At 42.5% G+C, this 24,303-nt stretch overlaps 3 protein-coding genes across 3 annotated transcripts; 1 reads left to right on the forward strand and 2 right to left on the reverse strand.

The window, feature by feature from the left end:
* Positions 1–23: 23 nt before the first annotated feature.
* Positions 24–8,643, reverse strand: LOC136422179 (mycothiol acetyltransferase-like). The gene is made up of 8 exons (XM_066409827.1): positions 8,464–8,643; positions 6,605–6,706; positions 5,815–5,938; positions 5,201–5,329; positions 4,140–4,202; positions 3,561–3,717; positions 2,898–3,017; positions 24–1,771 (listed from the first exon to the last, which is right to left on the reverse strand). Exons 2-8 carry the CDS (start codon positions 6,675–6,677, stop codon positions 1,742–1,744), a joined length of 696 nt encoding a protein of 231 aa, XP_066265924.1. The 5' UTR covers positions 6,678–6,706; positions 8,464–8,643; the 3' UTR covers positions 24–1,741.
* A 322-nt stretch (positions 8,644–8,965) lies between these two features.
* Positions 8,966–15,676, forward strand: LOC136422159 (uncharacterized). The gene is made up of 8 exons (XM_066409808.1): positions 8,966–9,158; positions 10,635–10,724; positions 11,709–11,835; positions 12,063–12,191; positions 12,454–12,513; positions 13,084–13,240; positions 14,134–14,250; positions 14,833–15,676. Exons 1-8 carry the CDS (start codon positions 8,981–8,983, stop codon positions 14,860–14,862), a joined length of 888 nt encoding a protein of 295 aa, XP_066265905.1. The 5' UTR covers positions 8,966–8,980; the 3' UTR covers positions 14,863–15,676.
* Positions 15,677–16,944: 1,268 nt separating this feature from the next.
* LOC136422167 (uncharacterized) lies at positions 16,945–24,292 on the reverse strand. The gene is made up of 8 exons (XM_066409816.1): positions 24,255–24,292; positions 23,244–23,341; positions 22,503–22,629; positions 21,805–21,933; positions 20,459–20,521; positions 19,616–19,772; positions 18,700–18,816; positions 16,945–18,097 (listed from the first exon to the last, which is right to left on the reverse strand). The coding sequence occupies exons 2-8, from the start codon at positions 23,317–23,319 to the stop codon at positions 18,068–18,070; spliced, it is 699 nt and encodes a 232-aa protein (XP_066265913.1). The 5' UTR covers positions 23,320–23,341; positions 24,255–24,292; the 3' UTR covers positions 16,945–18,067.
* Between the last annotated feature and the right edge of the window lie 11 nt (positions 24,293–24,303).

A 24,303-nucleotide genomic window follows, 5' to 3' on the forward strand; every position in this document is an offset into this window, starting at 1 on the left:
ACCACAATGACATCGTGAACATATTGCAGAATGTTGGAAAATAAGACTTTATTAAACACAAAAATACATGCATGTAACTGTTATATCAAGTTCCTCTTGAAAGAAAAATTCGACGTCGTTGACATTACCAGGATATATATGACACACGAAGGAACACATTCAAAACCTCTTGGGGTAAGGACATGGTAGTCCTCTATTTCAAAAGAGCCAGCACGTGTATTTTTTTTCTATTCTGTTCTATCATGCAATACAAACTGATTTCATATGTGCAAATAAATAAAAAAAAATCAATAAAAAAATCAAAGTGTAAAATATGCTTTGTAAATTGGAACACTCATCAATATATACATACAGTACACCAAAGAGGTTTGGAACACAACATACATCCTTGCATAGACACTGAATACGTAAGAGGAAAACTTGCAGCTAGCTAAGTAAAATTGCTTCAACATATATAGTTTTTAAAGGCTAAATGCCATTGCTACACTTTACGTCTGCCTTAACGTCTCATGGCAGCAAGAGCTAACCAAGATCAAGTTGTGCAAAGATCTACCATTTGTCACCTTGAAAGTCCAACAGCGCAGAATGAAAGTGTCTCGTCACAGTATTAGACACTCCGAAATCCCTGCATCCCATATTGTACTCTTGGAGGCCACTAATTAAGGTGACAGAGGTAGGGGAAGACCCAGAATCACCTACTTACTACTAGACAATCTACGCAGTGATACAAACCTGCAAGATACAGTACTAAAGAAGTAACGAAAGGCCATGGGGCCATGGAGGACAGAGTGCTGCGAATTCGTTCGAGCGGGAGTAGAGTAAAATTAATCTCCAGGCAGATCTACACGGTGCCAAAAATCGTATATGCTAGCCAGATAAGCTCCAGTCAGCCAGAGAAGCTCCAGTCTGCAACGTAGGATCTGCCGCAAGACGGAACTGGAGCTTCTCTGGCTGACTGGAGCTTCTCTGGCTAGCATATACGATTTTTGGCACCGTGTAGATCTGCTTAGAGATTAGAGTAAAATGTTGGTAGAGAAGAAAAATAATGTTGTACATAAGAAAACTATTTGGAATTGATGTACCAACCTTATAAATCTATTTACAGAGGTAATTTATTTATTTATCAATCTTTAGGGTAGTCCCTTCAGTTAACAGTACCCGATTTCCAAGGGAGCCCTTACATTATAGATAATAAATAAAGGTCATAACATAAAATAATGATTAAACGAAGGAGCTCAAAGTAAATACAGATCAAATCAATATGTCAAACAATAGCACTGAAATCATTACACAAAAGCAAACAAATGATGTTGAGAGGTCAGAGGTCAAAATAAACATAAGAAAATGATAATATATAGGAGTAATATATCACATAATCAAATCAAACTTAATGGACAAAAGTAACTGAACAAACATAATGGGTTGTGAGTTGATGGTCAATAGGCGGCTAGTTAAGTGATTTTAGTCTCTCTTTAGATATGTTAAGGTTCGGTGCTTGTTTTACATTCGGTTTGAGTGCGCTGTAGGTTACTACTGCCCTATTGTACTTACACATGTAAGTACAATAGAGTTTAGATCTATGACCATTTATGTACACGTATAGTATGTAACACTAGCAAATATACATGTAGAAAGCATCATAATAACCCAGTTTAACAGATTCAACTTTCTTACAAAGTCAAACACTTATGATTTGATAGAAAAATGTCATATCCCTGAGCCTTAAGTTGAGGCGTTGTGACTAGAGCGGCTTCTGCATCTTGTAAAAGTCCTGTGAAAAAATAGACAGTACAAATACAATTAACAATCAAACAAACAAAAATTTAACGGTTCTCAGTGCTAGATGACAAATGTGCTAGATGTCGGCACATCGGCAACCAAATCCGCAGTGTGTTTTTTGGCACACAGTTTGACAGATTAGCCTAATAGGCTCGGTGGGCGTCACTCCACCGTTCGGGATGGTAGTGTGAGGTGCCTTTCCCAAGGGCACAACGTCGGGGCAGGGTGAGTATCGAACTCGGGACCTATTGATTCCGAGTTCAACGCTCTAACCATTACGCCACGCCGACGTCACAATAAACAAAAAAACTACTTCAAACAGTACCTGTAAGGCAAGGGATGAACATTGGAAAACACTGCAACTATCATCAGATATAAAATTTGGTAGCTGAGATTTCCACAAAAATTAGGCGACACATTCCTTGTACAATTAATGGATGAGTGCAAATTGATAGCATTGTTGGAACAGTCGTGGATTTGTAAGCTGTCTCGATAAGGTTGTTGCAGATCTTTATCAACAGTTCTGTCATAGTCTACATGCAAAAGCTGAGTACTGCAGAAAATCGTACAACGAATGTGCCTACACTTATAGTGTGCAGAAGTACATGTATGAAATTAATGGAATGATAGCTGATCACGCGATTGGAGGTACGGGATGCAAAAGGTGGACATCAGATCAGTTATTTCTGTTAATCTCCTCCACAACATGTTTCCACACACCGCTCTGTCCTATATGACAGATTCTAGTTCACCATTTCCAGCTAGTCCAATCTCCCCTCGATTTTTAAGGTTACTAAAGCGAAGGTCCATTTATGTCCGTCATCTAGTTTGCACTGAGCTTCGCAGTGGTTGTAACTGTAGATACTAATACCATTTGTGGCATCGAATGGCAAAGTGGCATAGCAGACACGAGATCAAGAGATCACGGGTTTGGTTCCTGGTACTCCTGGCTAGACAATGTGTCCCTGGGAAAGGTGTAAAAATGGGTACCTGACTTCGGTTAGGGAGGTGAACAGTGGTGGAAGGAATTTAGGGATGGGCTCCGCCTTCTAACAATGTGCCCTTGACACAGTCTTTTAATCTTCTTACTGATAAACCAATAAGTAAATCAGACTCACCGCACTTCCTAAAGCACATTGCAGTAAACAGCTCCCGTTGACGGTTTCAGAGATTGAGTAGCCTTGACGTTCGTACAGGTGAACAGCGCGGTTACTCTGCTTCACCCACAGGAAAATCGTCTGTTGGACAACAAACAAGGTTCTTCATTCACAACCAAGAAATTTACACAAGCCAATGTTTCCATGACTGTCTGCCACCTTCATCAGGACAATGCTGACTGGTTCTATTTCACTGTAACTGCAGCTAGGTGTCGCTGCTAACAGATGCGGTCCCAAATGCAAAGTATTTACAACCACCTGTCGCAGCCAGCCACCTCCAGTCACAAGCCACATTAAAACAGTCCCGTCCACTTTAATTTGATTAACATGATTAACTCCACCGTGTCCTAAGCAACCAACTGTCCTAAACAATGATTTGTCCTCAGTCCCTCTACAATTAGGGGTTGATGAATCCAGGTTTGACTGTACATCAAATCTAGTGTTGTAAGAAAAGAGAAAGTTTGACAAGAAATTGATCCAATCAAGACCAATCCTGACTGTCCATCACTATCAATTAGCAGTTCAACCAATGCGAGAATGGCAATTAGCATGAAATAAAACTACTGAAAAATGAATTTACAATAGAATATTTCAAGATGTATACAATGTTGCCATTCAGCCTACCCTGCATCCCCGTTGCCTGGCCTCATAATCAGCCCTATCCATCAGCATCTTGCCGATGCCTCTCCCGCGAAAGCTTGCGTCCACGCCGATATGGTCCACGTAACACTCCCCCATAGGAACGCTTTCGCTTCCCGTGGCACAGCCCAGACAAATGAGTCTGCAATGGTTTATAAAGATTGTAAGAAAATAGAAAGATCCCATAGCCCAGTGCACCATGCTTCAAATGTAGATATGCAAAACAAAGACATAACATTTCATCAATGTTTAGCCACTTCGTTCGCCGTGGTTTTATTTTTGCAGTGACTTCCCCACGGAAAAATCATGACAATATAAAGATGCATTTCCAATGGAGTACTTCTGTACAATAGAACTACCAACCGCGAGCTTAAAACATTGGGAAAATGAAGGTTTCTCCCTTCGAAAATAAATGCAATTTAACAGTATTTGATGAACTTGCATTCTAACTGCAAGTAACGAACTGATGTGTTACACCACAAGGTGGTTTACTGTTTGTTAATCTACACCAGGAATTTAACAAACAAACAAACAAACAAACAAACAAATAAATGTGATCCATACCCACGAGTGCCCCAGCAGCCGAGATATGAGCACGCCTCCCCGCATTCGAAATCCTCCTCCGCACTGCAACAGACAAAGGAACCAGGTTACATTCTGATGAGCATATCTAGAAAACCGAGTCACGGACTAACAGTATAGGCCATTTTGATAGAAAAGTAAACAGGATCGATAGATTTGATGACAGCAGAAATTATTCACATTCACGCGTTGTTCGTTTCCACTCAAAATAGATTATTGTCTGCAATGTGTAGTCTAGTTTATGACTGAAGCCTGAAAGTATTCCGATTTTTTTTTGCTTCGCTTTTTGACAGACAAGGACGATGTGACAATGCACTCAAGTTTTTATAATTTATTTCTAACAGTGCCACGTACAAATACACCAATTTTTACATCTGGGTGGAGTGAGGAAAGTCGTGTAAAGTGCCTTTCCCAAGGGCACAACATCGGTGGCGTTGGGGAGATTTGAACCCGGGACTTGGCTCTTGGTTCTTGGCTGAACACCCTGTTGTTACGCCACACGACCCCACAATCTTCACGATTGCCAAATCAAAACCCGGCATGTCTGCATCAATAACAAGACCTACCAACCTACCAAATATCAAGACAATCCATCCTAGCCTTCTTGAGTTAAGCTGCTAGATTACATACACACACACATACAAACGCTACCCAAAACATAATCTTCTTGGCGAAGATAATAAGGCATCCAACATTATAAGTCGTGCGAGTTATCTTGGTAGTCCTTCGAAGTCGAAGATGACTGTCGTGTGTTGCTCATTCACGGGGGATGTGCCCTCATGTGGCTTCTCAGTCCAAAGCTTGAGGCACACAGCCGTCCACATGTTGTGCACTGGTGGTCCGCTGTCTGGACCGCTGTTGCTGCTGCCCTGTGGCGCTTGGCTCTGGCAGCATTCAGCCGCTGCCTCCGTTCTTCTTCAAAGTTGGTTGTAGCTCGGAATATAAGTGCTCTCCAGGCTGTTCTATCAGTTGCCGTTGACTCCAGTTGGGGAGGCTTAATGCCACATCATTTGCCACACCAATGCCACACACTATAAACTGACCTGTCTCCGTGGAATCTGATGGCCATGGCGCCTGCTGGCCTGCCTTCATACAAGGCGATGAAATATCTGTGCCACACTTGGCGGGACCTGCCCAGCATCCTGGCGGACTGTTGGACGGCACCTTCCATCCTACAGAACATTTTCCATGTGACGTATACAACAAGGCCATGTTGATTTGATCATATGGATGACATCCACGCACGCATTAATTTTCGTCCGTTTCCAGAAAAAAGATGAAATCACCATAGTCGGAGGTAAGTCTACTGGTAATAGGATTTCTTAAACTACCATACTTCTTCTGCTGAGTGCTATTAAGCAGAGAAATCAAAATATTGGAGAATCTAGTAACGTTAGTTCACATAAACTCGCGGGTAGCATAAACTCGGGATTTTTAAAAATGGTGTATTTAGGGGTATGTGCTAGATGCAAATTAAAGCAGTTATAACGCCAGCAACGTAACCATTTCGCATGACCTAACCCGGGTTTGAACCATCAATCTCCCGAATGCAAAGCAAACACACTACCCTACCAATTAATATTTGCACAGTCTGAAGTTGATTTACATGTATCTGTGGTCTGAATGTAAGTATAACCTCTAAGGAATGTCTACATACCGACTCTTGCCAACTGCATGTTCAAACTTATCGCTGAAAGCCTCCACCATCATTCGAGAGACAAAGTCAATGTCATGTGCCTCCAAGGTCCTAACCATCAACGGGCCCGGCTCAGTTCCTGGTGCTGCAAACAGAATTAAGAAACTAGAGTTAAGTATTTGTGCTACATATACTTCAGGTTTGCTAGGTTAGTTTAGCGATTACGGGGTCTTTTTATAAATATGAATTGGTATTGAATTTTTATCAAGTAAGTAAGTAAGTAAGTAAAGTTTATTGCACAACAAATGTAACAGGTACAATGTATGGCAAGTTCGTAGACAGTACAAAATGTCAATACATATATGTCTTTGCTTATTAACAATGCTATTGAATTCTACAAAACTTAAGTCTAAACACTATGGTATACAATACATGTAAGAGTAATACAGAATACATATGTGGAACTTTGTTACATGATACACAGGAAACATCAATTGTTTGCATCAGAGATCAATCGATTTCTTTTTAGAAAAGAGGTACATATGTATTGGCCTATGTACAAGGAAATTGCGTCAGGACATGACATAAGTAATTTGAGTTGAATGTGTGGTAGTTGTGTGCCGATTTGTTAATGGAGAGAACGCTAGCTTTCTAAAACCCTTATTTAGCCGGTTAAATTGTGTTCATATTAAGCCAAGATAGCCGGGTTAATTAGCCGATTAAATCTTTTAATTTATTCAACCGCCTATGAAAGGCTTAGTATATATGAACGGAGTCTATGAGTGTTGACATGAGATGAACTGGTACAAACCTGACGGATATACTGGCGGTGGTGGTAGGGGTTGCGCAAACACTGGCGCTGGGTATGCGTATGGGTCCGCCATATCTTCGATGACACCTTGTATCTTCTAACCTGTGTATTTGTAAGAAAGGTGTATCTTCATGTTCAATATCTTGTCTAATTTCGACAGCATTTGTATACATATACTAGTATTTGTGATTGCCTTATAGCTGGTATAACCGCTCTTCAGTGTAACACACCAGCTTTTGTATCTGTATCTATAATATATAGCTGGTATAACTGCTCTTTTTCGCGTAACACACCAGCTTCGCAGGCAAGCGGCAGCTGATTATATTACACTGAACGAACTGTCAAAACTAACCCTGAAACTGCAAGCGGTGTTTAAAGGCAGGTAAAGCACTTATATCCCCCGAAAATCGCATTTAGAAAGTCAATCTATCTACTGAGGATGCACCTACTTCACTTGATGGCAACGTTTGCGCATAATCTGGTTTTGACGTATAGATGCTTTTTATTGACGTCATAAATCTCATAATCATTATTTGAATTCCCCGGTGACCATGTTGGTGGGTAATTAGATCTAGATTAAGCAATGGTATCTCGTGCACTTTACAGACGTACGCTGTAATCCAACAGGGAGGGCGAGGGTATTATCGCAGGCGCCAGAATTAAGGAGCGCATTAAAACATTGAAAGCCTTTATTCGTGGGATTTTTTGTGAAATCTTGGCAATTCTGGGGTGGGTATGACAGGCCAGACTTCATACTTGTAGAATTTGTTGCCAAAAACGACATTTCTCCATCTTTTTGTCTTGTGGACCCCGGCGAGATAGTGGCAAATGGACTGACTCAAGTGCTCTCACTCGGGGGTGTTTCCTCGGAGAATAGCCGTATAGAAGTTCTCGTAATTCTGATAGATGACAGTCTACAGAACTGGTGAGAATTTGGGGGTAAGTTTTTTTGGTCTTTGGTTCCTGAGATAATGACGCCTAATTTCTGTCAACTTCCCCATAGGAATGCATGTATTATTGGCCCAAATTGGAATGCCCTAATTCCCCCGGTAGGGCGTCAGTTGATCCATCGGCGGCCATGCGGTAAGTCAGGACACATCGCCCGAACACTGACATGCAAATTTCTATATTTGGTCCCCTGCACACGTTTAGGACATAGTATTAGTAGAGAATTTAAAACGTTCAAACGTATCTGTATCAAAGTCTAAGCAGATTTTAGGACCTACGATTTATATCATAAGTAATGTCAATAAAGTTGAAAAGCTGTTGTCAACTTGTATAATCATGTCCTTGGTATAATACAATAAACAAATCTGGACTGGACAGGGGGGTTGGGTCAAACAAATCTGGACTAGACAGGGGGGTTGGGGCAAACAAATCCGGACAGGACAGGGGGGTTGGGTCAGGAAAATCCGGACTGGACAGGGGGGTTGGGTAAATTTGGATTGGACAGGGAGGGGGGGGGGGTAAAAACAATATGGAATGGACGGGGGGGTTGGGTCAGAAGCTCAGATTTAGACCTCTTCCGCCCCCATCCACATTTATTTTTTGGAACAGCCCGTTTGTTGACATGGCCTAACTGTAACATTACACCTGTGACCTACTGGGCGTTTTCCACGGACGATCAGTAACATTATACAATCCAAGGAAGCAAGAAATTCATCGTTTTGAATATCTGTTGGCCTTCAGATTTTTCTCAGTCACTGGCGAAGAATAGTGGATGCTACCTGAAACGTCACAACGTTCACAAAATATATCCAGTTGCTTGAGTAATACTTTAATGTATTGTGTATCTCATGACCCAGATGTCTACGTCACAATACAAGCAAGCATGGGTTAAAACAACAGTCGTTACTTACTGTAAAGGAAAACGGGAACTATTTCCAACGACGACAGCTATCCTCAGCTAGATTATAACTGAACTGCGAGACCGTTTCACCCTTTAAAACGACACGCCGTCAACATTCTTAGTTTCTGTATATACGCTAAGTGCTTCTTGCGTCCTCTCGGACGGTCACACAGGGTATTTACTTCCGGACTTGCGCAGTGGCTGGTGGCGTCTCTTAGCAACCGCAAGTAATGCTCCAAGCAGATGTGGGACGGGGCTTATTTTGCACGCGTTTTTGCGGCACTTTTTTTCTTGCGGCTACTTGTAATCTAGACTGTGTACGCAGGGAAGCGATAGGAAAAACGCTATTAAATCACTAGGAATACCGCAAAGCACATGAAACTAGATAACACACCATTAGCTTCAATGTCTACAAACAACGTTTCCTAGTGGTTGGCGTTTTTTTTCTCATCCCGAAGTAGGTGTGTGCACGCCCAAAGTAGGTGTGTGTTGCTCATTGTACCTGTCGGCCACGGTACATCGCCTCCATGCGTACGGTCACCGTAGAACGCATGCAAAACAGCCTAACCACGCATCTGCTTGGAGCCATTGTAGCGGTTGCTAGGGGACGCGCTAGCCACTGCGCAAGTCCGGAAGTAAAGACCCAGTGTGACCGTCCGTGCGGACGTCAGAAGCTCTCGGCGCAAGAAACGTACAAGTTTGACGGTAAGTCGTCTTAAAATGCTCTAACTGTCTCGCAGTTTAGGTAGAATCTGACTTGAGATAGCTGTTGTCGTTGAACACAGTTCCTGTTTTCCACAACAATGAATATATTTCTTGTTTTGACCGACACTTGCTCGTTACCTCGGTTGCACATCCAGTTAACACTGTACAACTTCAAAGCAAGCAGCTGGACAGATTTTGTAAACATTCAGGTGTTTGAGATGGCGTCCACGTGCAACAGGGTATAAGGTGCTATTCTGTTTACTTTATTACTCAAATGTCGCATAGCCTGTTGCACGTGGTCTTGTGCTAAAATCGCCAATGAAAAACGCGTAGGCCTGAAGAACGATCACGATAGTTAATGTAGGTCATGTAAACAAACGGCTTATGTAATTATCCTTATCTCCATGAAAAATGGAGATATAGTTTTGGGTGTGTCTGTCTGTTTGTCTGTCTGTTCGTGTTTCCGGACTACTGTAGTCGCATAACTCAAGAACCTCTTGATGGATTACGGTGATAGTTGGTGATATGTGGGTAGGTGCTGTGAAGCCGAAATTCAAGGTCGATTTTGGGCCCCCTAGTATGTGACCTGCAGCAGAAATTCCATTTTTGTATCTCTTTTTTCTTTAACGTTTAACATGATATAAATCGTAGGTTTCTGTGTCAAGATCTGCATGGAATTTAGCAAGGATTCCATCTAACGTTTTAGAGTCTCAGACATGTCCTTGTTTAACGTTTTTGTTCCGCTAGACATGGTCTCTTGGTGCTGGGTTTCACTTGGTTCAGTTACAAAATGCAAAGTCATTGTCTCTGGTGTTTACGTATTGGTGACTTGTGCTTGTGTTTAGCTGGAAGTGTTTCTAGGAGAGCGCGTCGAGTACTCTCAATGTACGTAAGGATTTCCACGGCCACGGGTACAAGGTGTGACGCCAAATTTCTGCCCCGCCAGATTTCTGCTCCGTATGGTTGGGGATAGGTTTAGAGCTAGGGCTAGCGATTAGGGTTAGGGTCGAGTCGAGCTAGGGTTAGGGTTGGCCTGCACAGCGTTACCCCTCCTTCCGAAGTCAGATCAGACTTCTGCTAGGAATATTAGCCCACTCGTAGATTCGAGTGCGCATGTACAGTGTCAAAGGTGAAGGCCCCTGGCTTGTAAACAGTTCTCGTTTCGATATTGCCTTTTAATTGCAAAGCACCCAGACGGTGTTGGTTAAGTCTAAAGGGCCTGTGCCTTTGCATTTGACACTGTGCTTGCGTACTCGAATCCACAGAAAAGTATGATCCACTTCTTTCACTTCAGGTATACTGAAAAACCCCTAGCAGTGTTGGAGCATTTATTTGGCAGGGGACTGAGTGACCGCATGGCTACCAATGTATCAAAAGTGCCCACTCCCATCGCTAATACGTTGGCATAAGACCAGATCACTTGGACATTAGACAGGATACTGAACATGAAAATTTACCTTTGTTTCAAATGCACAGGACAGAAGAGTCGAGACATCTCCAGAGATATCATGGCGGTTGAACCTGTAGTTGCTCAGCCTGTAATGGCAGAACTGCCCTCTGAAACAGGTTTGTACCAGTATCTAATATCAATTCTCATAGTTCTGCCTACTCTGCATGCAAGCCACATTTTGAAAAATAATGGTGAATTATTCAAAAAGATGTACTAAATGCAGCGTTAGCAGTCCCCAAAGATGGCACACGTCGGATATCCAGGTGTTCAAAGTCCTAGATAACACGGTCTTAGGATAAAAGAAAATCCCTTTGGTTTTGGAGCTAAAGCCCCCCTCTCATTGGACCCGCGGCACGCTGGCGGCGTCGCTGCGTCCTAAACTTGATTTGTGTTACCCTTGATTTGTGTTACCCTTTATAATGGGAATATCATTCAAAACGTACAAGTATGCAAAAAGACAACAAAACAGACAAAGCTTAAAAATATTCGTTTTTTGTCGATGAAATTCGATCGGCTGCAGCGACGCCGCCAGCGTGCACGGGTCAAGTGAGAGGGGGGCTTAAGAACTCCGGCTGTATTAAGTGATTTGTGATAACCATCATCATCAGCTCCTTTACATCCTGCCGGACAATCAGTTCAGCGTCGGTGGACCCGCCCGTGGGCGACGATCAGCTTTACTCTTGCAGTGTTTGCCACAAACAGCGCAGATGAAAGCTGTTGTGTGGCATGGTGTGTGTCTCTTTTGCCTTCTGGCAAACTCGGTAAGTTCCAAGTCAAGTTCCAGTTTTTTCGCACCTTGGTGGAGTTTGTGCCGCCATGCAGAGCGGTCTTTAGCTAAGTGCTCCCAGTCCGCCGCGATGTTGAAGAGTTTTAGGTCCCGCTTACAGACGTCGACAAAACGGAGCTTGGGGCGTCCCCTGCCACGTTTGCCATCTGCAAGCTGACCGTACAATACCTGGTGTGGTAGGCGCGAGTGATCCATGCGGGAGACATGACCCAACCAGCGCAGCCTGCGATTTTTCAGGATTGGGTACAGACTAGTGGTGCCGCGTCTTCTAAGGCTAAAAATACATTGTATTTCTTATTTCCTACATTTGCAGCACCAGGAACTGAGCCGGGCAATCCGCTACAGATCAGGAACATGGAGGCAGAGGACATCGAATTTGTCTCTCGAATGTTGGTGGACGCTTTCAGCGATAAGTTTGAACACGCGGTTGGCAAGAATCGGTAAGCTTTCCGTAAAGTATATTCAGTTTCATGCGTTGGCTAGAGCCCTCTCCTTTAGAGATCTTCTAACCCTTTCTCATTTCTCAGTGGCTTTTTGAAAGTGCAAGCTCATTAGTATGTTTCACAAATGCCTCAGCTATGATTAAGTGAAATGCAAATGAGCACCTCTATATATCATAACAACACACACGCCAATAATGTCACATATGAAAAATGCTGTTCTGTAGGATGGAAGGTGCGGTCCAACAGACAGTCGCTTCGCTGGGCAGGTCCCAAGACGTCTGGCACAGATATCGCGTCGCCGTGTACGAGGGCAGGCCAGCAGGCGCCATGGCCATCAAATTTCATGGAGACAGGTCAGTTTATAGGACGTATGTTGGAAAGCTAAAAGAAATACATGTCTTGGCTAGCGGCCTCGTACTATATATAAATCACATATTGAACAGGTATACACAATTACACATATCGAAACATTTTAACCTTGTTTGTGGGCATGTTATAAGTTCTGTGAAGAACCAAAGCTTAGGATGCCGCTCCGTTTCCTTGGTTTCCTGCATGTTGCTCTGATTCTGGCTGGAATCTAAACCACTAGAATCTAAATTCCTTTATCTGCTGCAGCGCCATGGGGGATTTCAGCTGCGGGGAGGCGTGCTCATTTCTTGGATGTGGCACGTGTGGGTATGTATCTTGTTTGTTTGTTTGTTTGTGTGTTTGTTTGTTCGTTTGTTGTGTATAAACAGTAAACCATCTTGTTTTGCAATGCAGGAGTTTTGTTCTTAAATTTCTAACGTTTAAGCCAAGTAGTTCATTGAATGAGACAGCGGCTGAACGATAAAATGCTTACGTTATATTTTTGTTTTTATTTTGAATTTCTACATCTAGTGCATGGTGAATCGGGCGACTATGTTACAGTTTACTGACGTTATGGCGGGTTGTTTCCATGATATTACAGGTTTGCGTAGCAAAACCTTTGTTGAATCCGTTGGCATGTTAAGTGGCCGCCATCTTGAACTGTGACGTCACAGGGTCGCCATACCACTTTATTGGGAGGGGTGTTTTTTTTCGGTCGCAAGCGTTCTCTCTTTTTTTAACAAATCGGCACACTACCATCACACATTCAACTCAAATAAAAAGAAAGATTCAATACCAATTCATATTCATAAAAAGACCCCGTAATCGCTAAACTAACATTGCAAACCTGAAGTATATGTAGCACAGATATCTAACTCTAGTTTTCATTGATTGCAGGCTCATCTGCATGGGCGCTGCATTGGAAAACGACAACATTCCTGTGGGGCAGTGTTACCTGGACCATATCGGCGTGGACGCGAGCTTTCGCGGGAAGGGCATCGGGAAGGTGATGCTGGATAGGGCGGACTATGAGGCCAGGCAACATGGATGCACAGTACGTAACGTTAGGCTGAATAGTCATGAACAGAAACATCTTTTGAAATTATCTATGCTTACGTTTAGTGTAACGCCAAACGACAGTCACTCAAGTAACTGGGTAGAATTTGAAAACAGTCAGACGTTTCAGACAGCATTCGCTATCTTCCGTCAGTGACTTAAGGGAATAACTGGAGTCACCAAGTTTTAAACCAAAACTCTATGTATGGATAAGTTGATGACGTGAAGACAATTTTAAGTATCATATTTAAGGTTTGGTTCTAAACACTGGAATATCGTAAATGTAATACAGAAATGTCTACATCCATAGATTAATGACAGAAAAATGACCATGCTACAGACGAAAGAACATTTTATGCATTTATGCACACCAAATTTTGCTGTTACAGGGTATGTCGGACAATTCGGCCCATACCCGATGAGGACAACTCAGCGTCATGCCTAGGACTATTCCTAGACGTTTCGCCTTACGCATTACTATGACGCTAACCTAATTCTAACTCAGCCCTAAACCCAATTCTTACTCTAACCATAACCCGAATCGTCCTGGACCTGGTGCCGAATCGTCCTGATCGGCTAGGTGCCGAATAGACCGATCCTGACAGTCCATGACAATTAGCAGTTCAACCAATGATAGAATGGCAATTAGCATTCAACCAATGAGACAGTCCGTCAAATATTTGCATTTTTATGTTTTTGTTTTGCAATTGCATTTCTGATTTTTGACAGAAGCGGGCAGGGCTATGGGATCTGTCTATTGTCCTGATACCGTCACATTGTCTCAAAGAAGTTTTGATCGGTCTTTAAAACTTCATGTGGCGTCCCTGCTTTTTCTGGAATCCGTATGAAAAATTGATTGATGTCAAACGTTCTCTTTTCTTACAACCACAGGCGATTTTCCTGTGGGTGAAGAAGGGCAACCGTGCTGTTCACCTGTACGAACGTCAGGGTTACGTCATCACCCATACGTTCGGCGGCTGGTTCAAGCGATGTGCGACGGGCTCCAGAGTGAGTCTGATTCTCACTGTAGCGTAACATCTTCCATCTTCTTACTTCACTCTGACGTGTTGTTTTTCTGTTTGGGTGACTGGTTGTCTTTGTCTCTCTCTCTTTCTCTCTCTCTCTCTGCATTCCTCTCCTTACGATCGGATGGCACCTAGATTAACTCACTCACTCACTCACTCACTCACTCACTCACTCAATCGCTCACTCGCTCGCTCGCTCACTCACTCACTCACTCACTCACTCACTCACTCACTCACTCACTCACTCACTCACTCACTCACTCACTCACTCACTCACTCACTGCCATGTATCCTCCGTATTATGCTTATTTCTATACATGTGAAGCCAGTGTCTTCGGTGCCTTGTATGTGCTTATAGATATATTTGTGTGTGTGTGCGTGTGTGTGCGTGTGTGTGTGTGTGCGTGTGTGCTTGTGTGTGTTAGAGAGTGTGTGTGTGTGTGCGTGCGTGCGAGTGTGTGGTCTATTTTTGTGTGCGCGTGTGTTTGCATGTGCGATTTGTGTTTGTCCATGTGTGCTATGCTGTTATTCCACTTTTGAAATGTTTTGTCTGTCCAAACTGCAGGACTGGCACAACATGGAGAAGCAACTGTAACGCCCCGGAAATGACGTCACAACAACGTCTCAAGTTTCCATCTTGTCACAGAGATGTGATGACCGAAAGGCTGATACTAAAGGAAGGAAGAAACCGTTCCGTCATGCATGCACACATATATACCAACATTCCCTGAGTGACGTGTTCTTTCTACAAATTATCAATCTATACAGCCTTATCTTCTAAACGTGCTTAGGGCCATGTCACACTTGTGCGTATATTCAAGTGTGCGTGAGTTGCGCAGTAACATTTTTTTGGTTTAAGTAAGGGGAAAAAGTTGTTTTCTACTTCGACCCACCGTTGTGCAGCCTAGTCATCGAACCTAAGAAATCACTTATTCGGTTGCAAACTTAACCTAAACCAAAAACACGTTAATACGCAACTCATGCGGACTTGTGGACAAGTGTGACAGGGGCTTTATGTTTAAGTCCGTATGAGTTCCGTATCAACATTTTTTGGGCTTAGGTAAACAAAAGTTTTTTCACCCACCGTTTTGCAGCCTGGTTTAATATAGAACCGGAAAATACTTTTTCGGCCGCAAACTATACCTCGCACAAAAAATGTGCGAAATGCATACGGCCAGAATTATACGCACAAATATGAACGGGCCCTTTGATAGGCCATGTATTTACATATCAGTCACTTTTCAATGAAGGCTTTCAAGTAGAGATGATAAGTAAAACCAGACACTATCATGGTACAAACTGATTCCACTTGTGTTCACCTTTTTGTTTGCAGTTGAAAAAGTCCCTCGACTTTCAGAATGAATTTGTGAACTTGTTTTGTGTCAAAATAAACTGAACTATTCTATCAACAGTCTCCCTGGTTAGAATTTACCCGGGATCCGGTAACAAATAGACGCCGTAAGCTAATCGTGAGAACACCGAGAGGTGCCCCCAGTAATGATTCGGTCCCAATTCCAATCCGGGGCCCGGCCGGGCTGTTTGCGAAAACGAAAAAAAAATGCATATCAAGAAAGTATACATTATATGGTTAGGAATGTTTTTTTTCGTTTTGTATCTTTTGTTGTCTTTTATATCAAACTCTCTGTTCCAACTAGCCGGGCCCCGGATCGGAAATGGGACCAAAACATAACCGGCAGTCCACCGGGACAAATTTGTGGCTTCAAGGCCCGGCCTGGACTACAGCCCCTACGTACGAGCACGGGTGAACAGTTGACCGAAGTATCACAGAGGCTCCGACTAGCCTATCACGATGCCCTTAAAATCTCGTTGTCCCAACCCAGGTCTACCAGCAACAGTCTGTGTTTGGACAGCTTGGTGTTGACCGTGAGGCGAAAGTTGACGCATTCTTTTGCGCACTCGTCGCCTCTTGGTGTCGGGTACGACATCAGCAAGCCTCTGCTATATTCTCCTTGTATTAATACTGCCGTCAGGCACGTCCGCTGTAAGAGGCCGCTTATTCTGAGTGTCGGTTTTATGTAGTCATTGTATTTTTTTAGACGTTTGTATGTGTTGATGATGGATGTATGGGTCTGAGGAAAACAATAAATGTATAAAATGAATTTATCCAAAAATCTGTGAATTGATATGCTATACATAGTAAGATGAAGTCTATTCTAAGATGGTTCGATTGAAGACGGCATCAAGACAAGGTTTTATGCTGATAAGCAATTGTGTTGTTTTAGTACAGGATCTAATGTTGTCTCGTAGGGTGGGAGGGCAGAAACTTAAGTGCTGGAAAGTTCGACACGAAGGCCTCTTTTCCTGTACTACACCCAATCCCATAATAGTCTACCTCATTTCAGTCATGATCAGTTAATGTAGGGGCTCTGCCCCGTTTTCGTTTAAATAATTTCAAATTTCTCCCTCCACTCAAAGAGGAGGAAATCTTAATTATCATGTAATTACAAGAAATATTCAAATATTCATAACTTTCATTATAGTTAGACATTTCACTAATTTTAGGAGCCGCTAAATGTAGAACATGTAACTGCTATGTTTTGCACTTGACGAAAACTATATATGCATGCTAAATATACATAAGAATCTTGACTATTTAAATCGGTACCTGTGACTTATTGACAACAATAGATGGGACATTAGAACGTTCTTTTAAATGAATAAATGAAGTACCTTTATTGTACATTCATGCTTCGAATGGCTAGGCGCAGGTCGTCTACGTATGAGTTAACAAACGTGTAAAAAACATATATGTAGAAAAGTAATATGTAAAGGCAAGAAATACACCAGTTAAACCATAGGCGGTGGGCCACCGAGATTTTGTTGAAAATGGTGTTAAAGGTAACTTTGTAAACAATATATGAACTGTCCGCTGGATCATACACTACGTTATAAACATGCACACAATGTACTCCGTCAGTCCGCTGCATAATAAACTTCACACAAACTGTGTGCTCAGTACACTGCGCACACCTTGAACTCGGTCCACTGACTCCACGCAAAGATTCCCGTGAACCATACACTAAACACACACTATGACACTGTGAACTCGGTCCGCTGAAACAGGATTCCAAAGAATCAAACGAACGGATACCGAAGTCATCCGAAGATTCACGAAAGCCGAACAGTGACTTCCGAACACTTTCGGGCTGCGCTAGGAACAAGAATAGCTAGGAAGGGAACGGCGATTCAAAAGGCCTTATTTTCTGTGACATGCAGCCATGAAATTAAACATGCTGATGCTATTCATCCTAAAGGGACTACTTACATTCTATTGTTTCTTTTGAATAAGATCTGTTTAAACAAGAATTTGTAGCGTAAAGAAAGCAGAAAATTGCCACAGAGGATGTTGCAACATATGCGCGCATGACGGAACAATTTCGGGTCTTTCATTTGATTTGATACTTGGCTGTAGAAAAAGGTACAACCAGGGCTACACACCTAGTCGAAGGCTATTACAAAGGGTATAGCCCTGATAACTGAACAATATACAAAATTCAGTACAAACTTTCACAAAGCACTTTATGACTAAAATACTTAAAATACATATGAAGGCGTGCACAAGATACAAGACTAAAATACATAGACTTTCTTTTACAAAACTAAAGCGCATGTAAAAAAAATGCTCGAAGCCTATCATGAGCTATACATAAAATCGTTAACAAAGCCAAAACTTGGGTTCATATTACGCAGGGCCGTCTTGCAGTATCAGTCTCGCGATCATCACACCTCAGCGAAAAGATGAAAACTTGGGACGTTGATGTAACGTTATGTCCGGGTGTTTACAGTTTCTTCTCCATGTTGTACCAGTCCTGTAGTTTGGACAGACAAAAAAGGTTGATATCAGTTGTACCTAATACAACATAACCCACACATGCATGGTGTATGCACGCTCTCACGTACGCACACGCACGCATACATCGACACATAACGCAACCAGCAACACAAACACATACACACATACACACAGACCACTCGAGTTATACTACAAAAATCTGGAAGCACAAACACAGACACAGCACACAGCACACACACACACACACACACACACACACACACACTGACACACGCGCGCGCACAAACAGAAACTCACACACAAACACACACAGTCACACAAACACACACACAGAAACACACAGTGACGCGTGCGCGCGTACTGTAGCACTCAAACACAAATACACACATAGTGACACACACACGCACAGACGGAAACACGCAGAGAGAGAGAGAGAGAGAGAGAGGGAGAGAGAGGGGGAGAGAGAGAGAGAGGGGGGAGGGAGAGGGGAGAGAGAGAGGGGAGAGAGAGAGAGAGAGAGAGAGGAGAGAGAGAGAGAAACAAGTACACAGACAATGCGAAAAACAACAACAATATTTCATGGTGTGGTAAGAAGACCGTACAGTATGATGGACTCACTCTGCAGCCCGTCGCAAACCCCGTGAACCAGGTACCAAACGGATGGGTGATGACGTAGCCCTGCCGTTCGTACAGGTGGACCGCGCGGTTACTCTGCGTCACCCATAGGAATATCGACTGGGGAAAACAACATACGTTCAATCAGAGACGGCGGGCGGTATAGACTTCCTGACCTTCGTGACCAATTGTTGACGTCACGTGATCGCAATGACACGTGATCCAGTCGTTTGATCACTTGGATTCTGATGAAGGATGCAATTATACTAGGACAGTCGAAAATTTGATGCGCTATTATTTTTCAGTTGGAACTTCATTTTAACTTTGGATTATGTTCAATGAGGCTAGTCTCTACCAGACTGCTTTTCTTTCTAAAAGGATGCAATCAAACCTGCCCAAGAAGACAACGGACCGAAAAGGTTTGTTCAATCTGGACAGATCACCTGTCCAGATTGAACAAACCTTTTCGGTCCGTTGTCCACTAATCGCTATTCAATAGGCTCCGAGTGGTGAAATTGCCATTCCCTGGAACTTCGTGACTCGGGCAAATTTGCGTCATTTGCCAGGTCATTATAGACAGAATTCTTAATGCTTGTGTCAATGCAAAAAAATTACATTGGCTAGGTGGTCCTTATGTGGAGGTGGTCCCTTGAGCAGTTTGGGCTGTAGCATAGGAATGGCCAAATGACGCAAATTTGCCCGAGTCACGAAGTTCCAGGGCATGGCAATTTCACCACTCGGAGCCTATTGAATAGCGATTAGAGGACATTAAAGACCAAATATCATTAAGATCTAACCGCAGTTTCTCAAGTTATGCTCAGACGGTCCAGAAACCAACTAACAAACCATAAACACCTAAAACATAGCCTTCTTGGCAAAAGTAACCTGCACTAAGAGCGCTTTATTGCTTCTTGCCTACCGTGCAACCTCGTTGCCTTGCCTCAGAATCAGCCCTCTCCATCAGAGCCTTCCCGATGCCCTTCCCGCGGTAGTCCGCATCCACGCCGACCGTGTCCACATAGCACTCCGCTGCGCCGATTTTGATGTCCGCGAAGGGAATCACCATGCAAAAAAGTCTGCAGCATAGTTAATCATTATCAATATTGTCCCTGTTTTTCTGCTTAGCACTCTAGAAGGCACTTGACACGACTTTCCTCACTCCACCTAGGTGTGAATGGGTACCTGACTCACTTTGGTTGGGGAAGGTCGTATTGAGGTCACCTGCTGGCGCCGAATGGTAACCGCCCAGACCTTTGCGACAATTTTGCATGTGTGGAGCAAATATATATATGTTGTGTATTATATGATTGTAAACTCTGCAGCAATTAAGCACTGGCTGCCATTGCACGAGTAATTTCTGACCAATTACGAGATGGGCATCGCCCCTATATACCATAAGGTGTGGGAAGAATTATATATCTTTGCACATGTCGGTCGATTATGTAGTTTATCTGTACACTTCGTCTTTCCAACAAATCTTGTGTAAGTTTCTTCAGGGTAAACGTATGGTCGTCCAACGCGCGGCATAATCAAAGATGATAATCATTATAACTGTTTGGCTAGCTATATGTGGCAATAAAGCAATGTAATCTCTTAACAAATTGTTCATATCTTGTACTCTTGTATTTTTCAGTCTAAGCGGATCGATATCATTATGATAGTATACGTAAGCAACCATCAGTAAAACAAAAACTAAATTGAAAATTGGATTACAGAAAAAAATATTTAGAACCCTTTATGAGAAGTTAATAAAATTTCGTACCCACAAAGGCCCCAGCAGCCAACATGTGATAAGGTCTCGCAAAACTGGAAATCCTCTATAGCACTGTGAGAGAGAAAAAACGGTGATTTGTATTGTACAAAATTAATGAAACAGCTTAGATGAGGTCTTAACATAGTCCGTGAATAGTTTTATCAGCATCGACAGCATCCATAAGCAGCGACTCCTATGCTGCAGTTCCGTGTGAACCAGTCAGAATTATCCTGAGGTAGGTGACAGACAACCACCGAAAAGTCCGTGTAACAGCACCTGGTTGTGTATAATGAGTCTTTTCATTGAGAGTCAGATGATTCAGACGCTGGCTATTATTAGGACACCAGTGCCCAAGGACAAATGACGAATGTTGTCTGAAAAGTTTGATTCTGTTGGAAACGTTAGCGAAGTTGTTTGATCTATTATTCATTACATTCTCTTGAATGAAGTATAATTAGAAAAAATGTCTGATCTATTTTGTACAATACCTGTATGCCTGACTTTCATAGACGAAACTGCGGTTTCAATATAACAAAATCTTTTTCTACACATCGTTGTCTATTAAGATTCAAAAGACAGTAGAAATTTTGAATGTCTTATATTGTCAAATATCTGGAAAGATTTGCTATGTTTTGAAAATAAGACATACAACTATGCGAAGGGTGAAGGTAAGATGTTCGAAGTGAAATCAGTGAGGTTCGAAGTTGGTGGGTATCGAGAGAATTACACATGTATACTATAAAAATTGGACTTTTTAGCTTCTTGAATCTTTGACATTGGCCAGTTACCAATGTTCTTAGCCCTACTCTCCAAGCAGAGGTTGATTGTGAAGTCATTCCTACATCCCGTTTTCTGGAAGGCAATGGGCAATGATGGGGCCGGCTGTTAGAAAACGGGGTATGCAGAGAAGAAGGTCACAATCTTCCCAATCAACCTCTGCTTGAATAGCACTCTTCTTTCTGCAGTATTTCATGAACTTCAAAATGCAGAATCAGCCAGCCAGTTGATGGACTCGGCCATAGTACTTGTAAAAGGCTGCAGAATGTGAAAAATACAACTTATGATAGGTAAAGAACCAACCACACCTTTCGAAAAAGGGTAGGGGCATGCCCCGGTGTGCGATGGTCCAAACCTTACAGTCTGGTCTGGGCTGACATCTTAAAAATGTGATAGTCACCTGTTATGTCAATCCTTCCACGAATGTGGTGAAACTGAATAAATAGATAGATAGATAGATAGATAGATAGATAGATAGATAGATAGATAGATAGATAGATAGATAGATAGATAGATAGATAGATGGATAGATAAATAAATAAATGTGAGAAGGATGTTGATATATAAAGGAAACTGACTTGTCGTCATGGAATTTGATCACCATTGCTCCAGCAGGCTTGCCCTCGTACATAGCCACGTGATATCTGTGCCACAGGTGCGTTGATCGGCGGAGGATCTTGGTAAATAGCTGGGTCATGTCTTCCATTCTGGTGCATATTAAATAGCAAGGATTGTTAAAGACAGCAAAATATAATGTTTACTTCATTTTAAGGCTATCATTGTGATTTTGTTGCCTATGCTGTTGGTCTTCTAAAATCAAAACATGTTCTCAAGCTCCATATGAGAATTTCTTAAAGAAAACCTAACCTTTACCAAATCCTGCTTGGGCACTCAAAATCAAAAGCCGTGTTTGATCGATAACAGACTCTGGTTTTGTGCAGCTTGTACTACTGTGTTATACATTGCTTTACCGGTAATGCTTAAGATCAGAAGAAAAAGCACACAAAAAATCAATACCATAGCATGTCCAGGTCAAAAGATACAAAAAACAGAAGTTCTGCTGCAGTACCAAGGTCACATACCAGAGGGCCCAAGACGAATATTGACCCTTATCTTCCCATATCCCCTATCCACAAACTAAATATCATAGTAATCCATCCAGAGGTTTTTGTGCTATACTAAGTACAAATATCCGGAAACACAGACACACACACACACACACACACACCATTTTTCATGGAGATCATTATTATGAAGATAACAAAGGGAAACTTACCGACTCTTTCCAACCGCGTGTTCAACTTTATCGTGAAAGGCTTCCACGATTATTCGACCGGTAAATTCGATGTCTTGAGGCTCCATCTTTCTGATTTGTATCGGGCCCTGCTCAGTCTCTGGTGCTGCTAACAGAAAGTTGATAAACAAACGTAATAAGTTATCAGTAGTAAAGGGTTCCCGAACTTTCAGTCTTCAAATTTAAGAAAAATGTCTGCGTTCTTACTAAAACTCAAAGTTCCATGACCTCTTACGCTTGCCACAGAATGACCATGTTTGTCATTGATTATGCAAATGAGCTATCACTCAAGCTATCATCAAAATCCTGACTTAACCTGTCCACCCTTCCGTCGAGATTTTCTCTTTCGAATTCTCAAACAAAATTGGCTATACCGCTTACTCTCCGCGCAAAGAGCTATCTTCCACTTTACAATTACAACCAGGGCATGTCCGGAACTCGAGGTATCAAAACCGGAAGTTCCGCTGCAGGACCTATGGAGAAAGTCGCTAGGAGGCCCATTACCGAAAGTTCATTTTCCCTACCCCTACCCCTAGATACCAAATATCATGAATATTTCATCCACAACTTCTCGGGTTATGCTGAGAACAAAAGCACACACAGACGGTACCGAAACATATCAACCTCCTTGGTGAAGGTACATAATGAGGTTTGTATTGAAATTACCTTAGTTAGTCAAATATCTATTTAGTTATAAAGGCTAGATAACGTCTTGGTACAAACCTGTTTGAAACCGCGACCGAGTTGTCCCAGGCTGAAATGTTACAGCGCTTGGCTCTGTAGTTTTCGTAGAGTCCATATCTTTCAGGTCTTCTGGATAGCTGTGTATTGGAGATACAAACTGATACTAGTACATTACATCCGTTCAAACACCCAGCGGTCAGTACTAGGTGTATACGAGCACTGAACAACTTGCATAGAGCCCACATAGACCAAATGTACATCAAAACAGGCTACCCAAACTGGAATTCTACCGTACCTATTTAGCCGAAGACTCGACCTACTCTACTCTCTCTACTCACAGTCTCAGGCTCTACTCATGATTGGGCATTTGTATTTTTGTCCGGGGTGTGATATCTATATCTATGTATTGTAGACTAACCTTTTTTTGCAACAGGCCGACACTAGATTTTGTACACAATAAATGCAATACCGTGGCTCCCAATTTAGCATCCTAATCTGTCTTACTTAGCCCTCCCTTACGCTTTAGGTGTCTAGCTCAATAGCATCACCCCCTTTCAACTCTAATATTTGGAACAGTCTATTACTTTCGCCCGACAGGTCGTTCCGAAGTCATTGTCATACAAGGGTGACGTCACGGTCAAACAAGGGATGTACCCACATACTTACATCCCGCCCCCTCCACCTCAGTTTTTTGGAACAGTCTATCGTATTCGTTCGCCAGGTCGTTCCCTATTTATAATGTCATGCATGGCTGACGTAACGGTTCAAACCAAGAAGGTTTTAGGTTTTCCTATATTAGGCATGACCTCCTTGGTTCTATTAAACATAATGGGACATATAACGTTATAATGGCTGTTTAACACTAGTACTCACAATTTCAGCTCTCTTTAGACAGCTTATCTTAATCATAAAGTGCAAGAATATTTGGCACGAATGCGTACGACACACGGGTATAATCAACCGTAAATGTACTCTGTCAGACCAAGGAGGTTTAACCTCCTTGGCCTTGGTCAGACCAGGGCAAAATATTCGAGCACAGAAATACCTTACTTCCGGGTATGCGCAAATGCGCCATCCTTAAGTGACCGTGTTTGAAAAA

This window comes from Branchiostoma lanceolatum, chromosome 1 (assembly GCF_035083965.1).
Source record: "Branchiostoma lanceolatum isolate klBraLanc5 chromosome 1, klBraLanc5.hap2, whole genome shotgun sequence".
Lineage (NCBI taxonomy): Eukaryota > Metazoa > Chordata > Leptocardii > Amphioxiformes > Branchiostomatidae > Branchiostoma > Branchiostoma lanceolatum.

Coding starts and splice junctions, on each gene's coding strand:
- LOC136422179 (XM_066409827.1), bottom strand. CDS start 6,677: ATGGCGGACCCATACGCATACCCAGCGCCAGTGTTTGCGCAACCCCTA. Junction 3,718..4,139: donor GGCTGCTGGGGCACTCGTGG/GTATGGATCACA, acceptor AAACCATTGCAG/ACTCATTTGTCTGGGCTGTG. Junction 1,772..2,897: donor AATGTGCTTTAGGAAGTGCG/GTGAGTCTGATT, acceptor ATTTTTTCACAG/GACTTTTACAAGATGCAGAA.
- LOC136422167 (XM_066409816.1), bottom strand. CDS start 23,319: ATGGACTCTACGAAAACTACAGAGCCAAGCGCTGTAACATTTCAGCCT. Junction 18,817..19,615: donor CAAGGCAACGAGGTTGCACG/GTAGGCAAGAAG, acceptor TGTTTTCCCCAG/TCGATATTCCTATGGGTGAC. Junction 18,098..18,699: donor GGTTTGCGACGGGCTGCAGA/GTGAGTCCATCA, acceptor TCCAAACTACAG/GACTGGTACAACATGGAGAA.
- LOC136422159 (XM_066409808.1), top strand. CDS start 8,981: ATGCGTACGGTCACCGTAGAACGCATGCAAAACAGCCTAACCACGCAT. Junction 9,159..10,634: donor AGAAACGTACAAGTTTGACG/GTAAGTCGTCTT, acceptor TCAAATGCACAG/GACAGAAGAGTCGAGACATC. Junction 10,725..11,708: donor AGAACTGCCCTCTGAAACAG/GTTTGTACCAGT, acceptor CTACATTTGCAG/CACCAGGAACTGAGCCGGGC.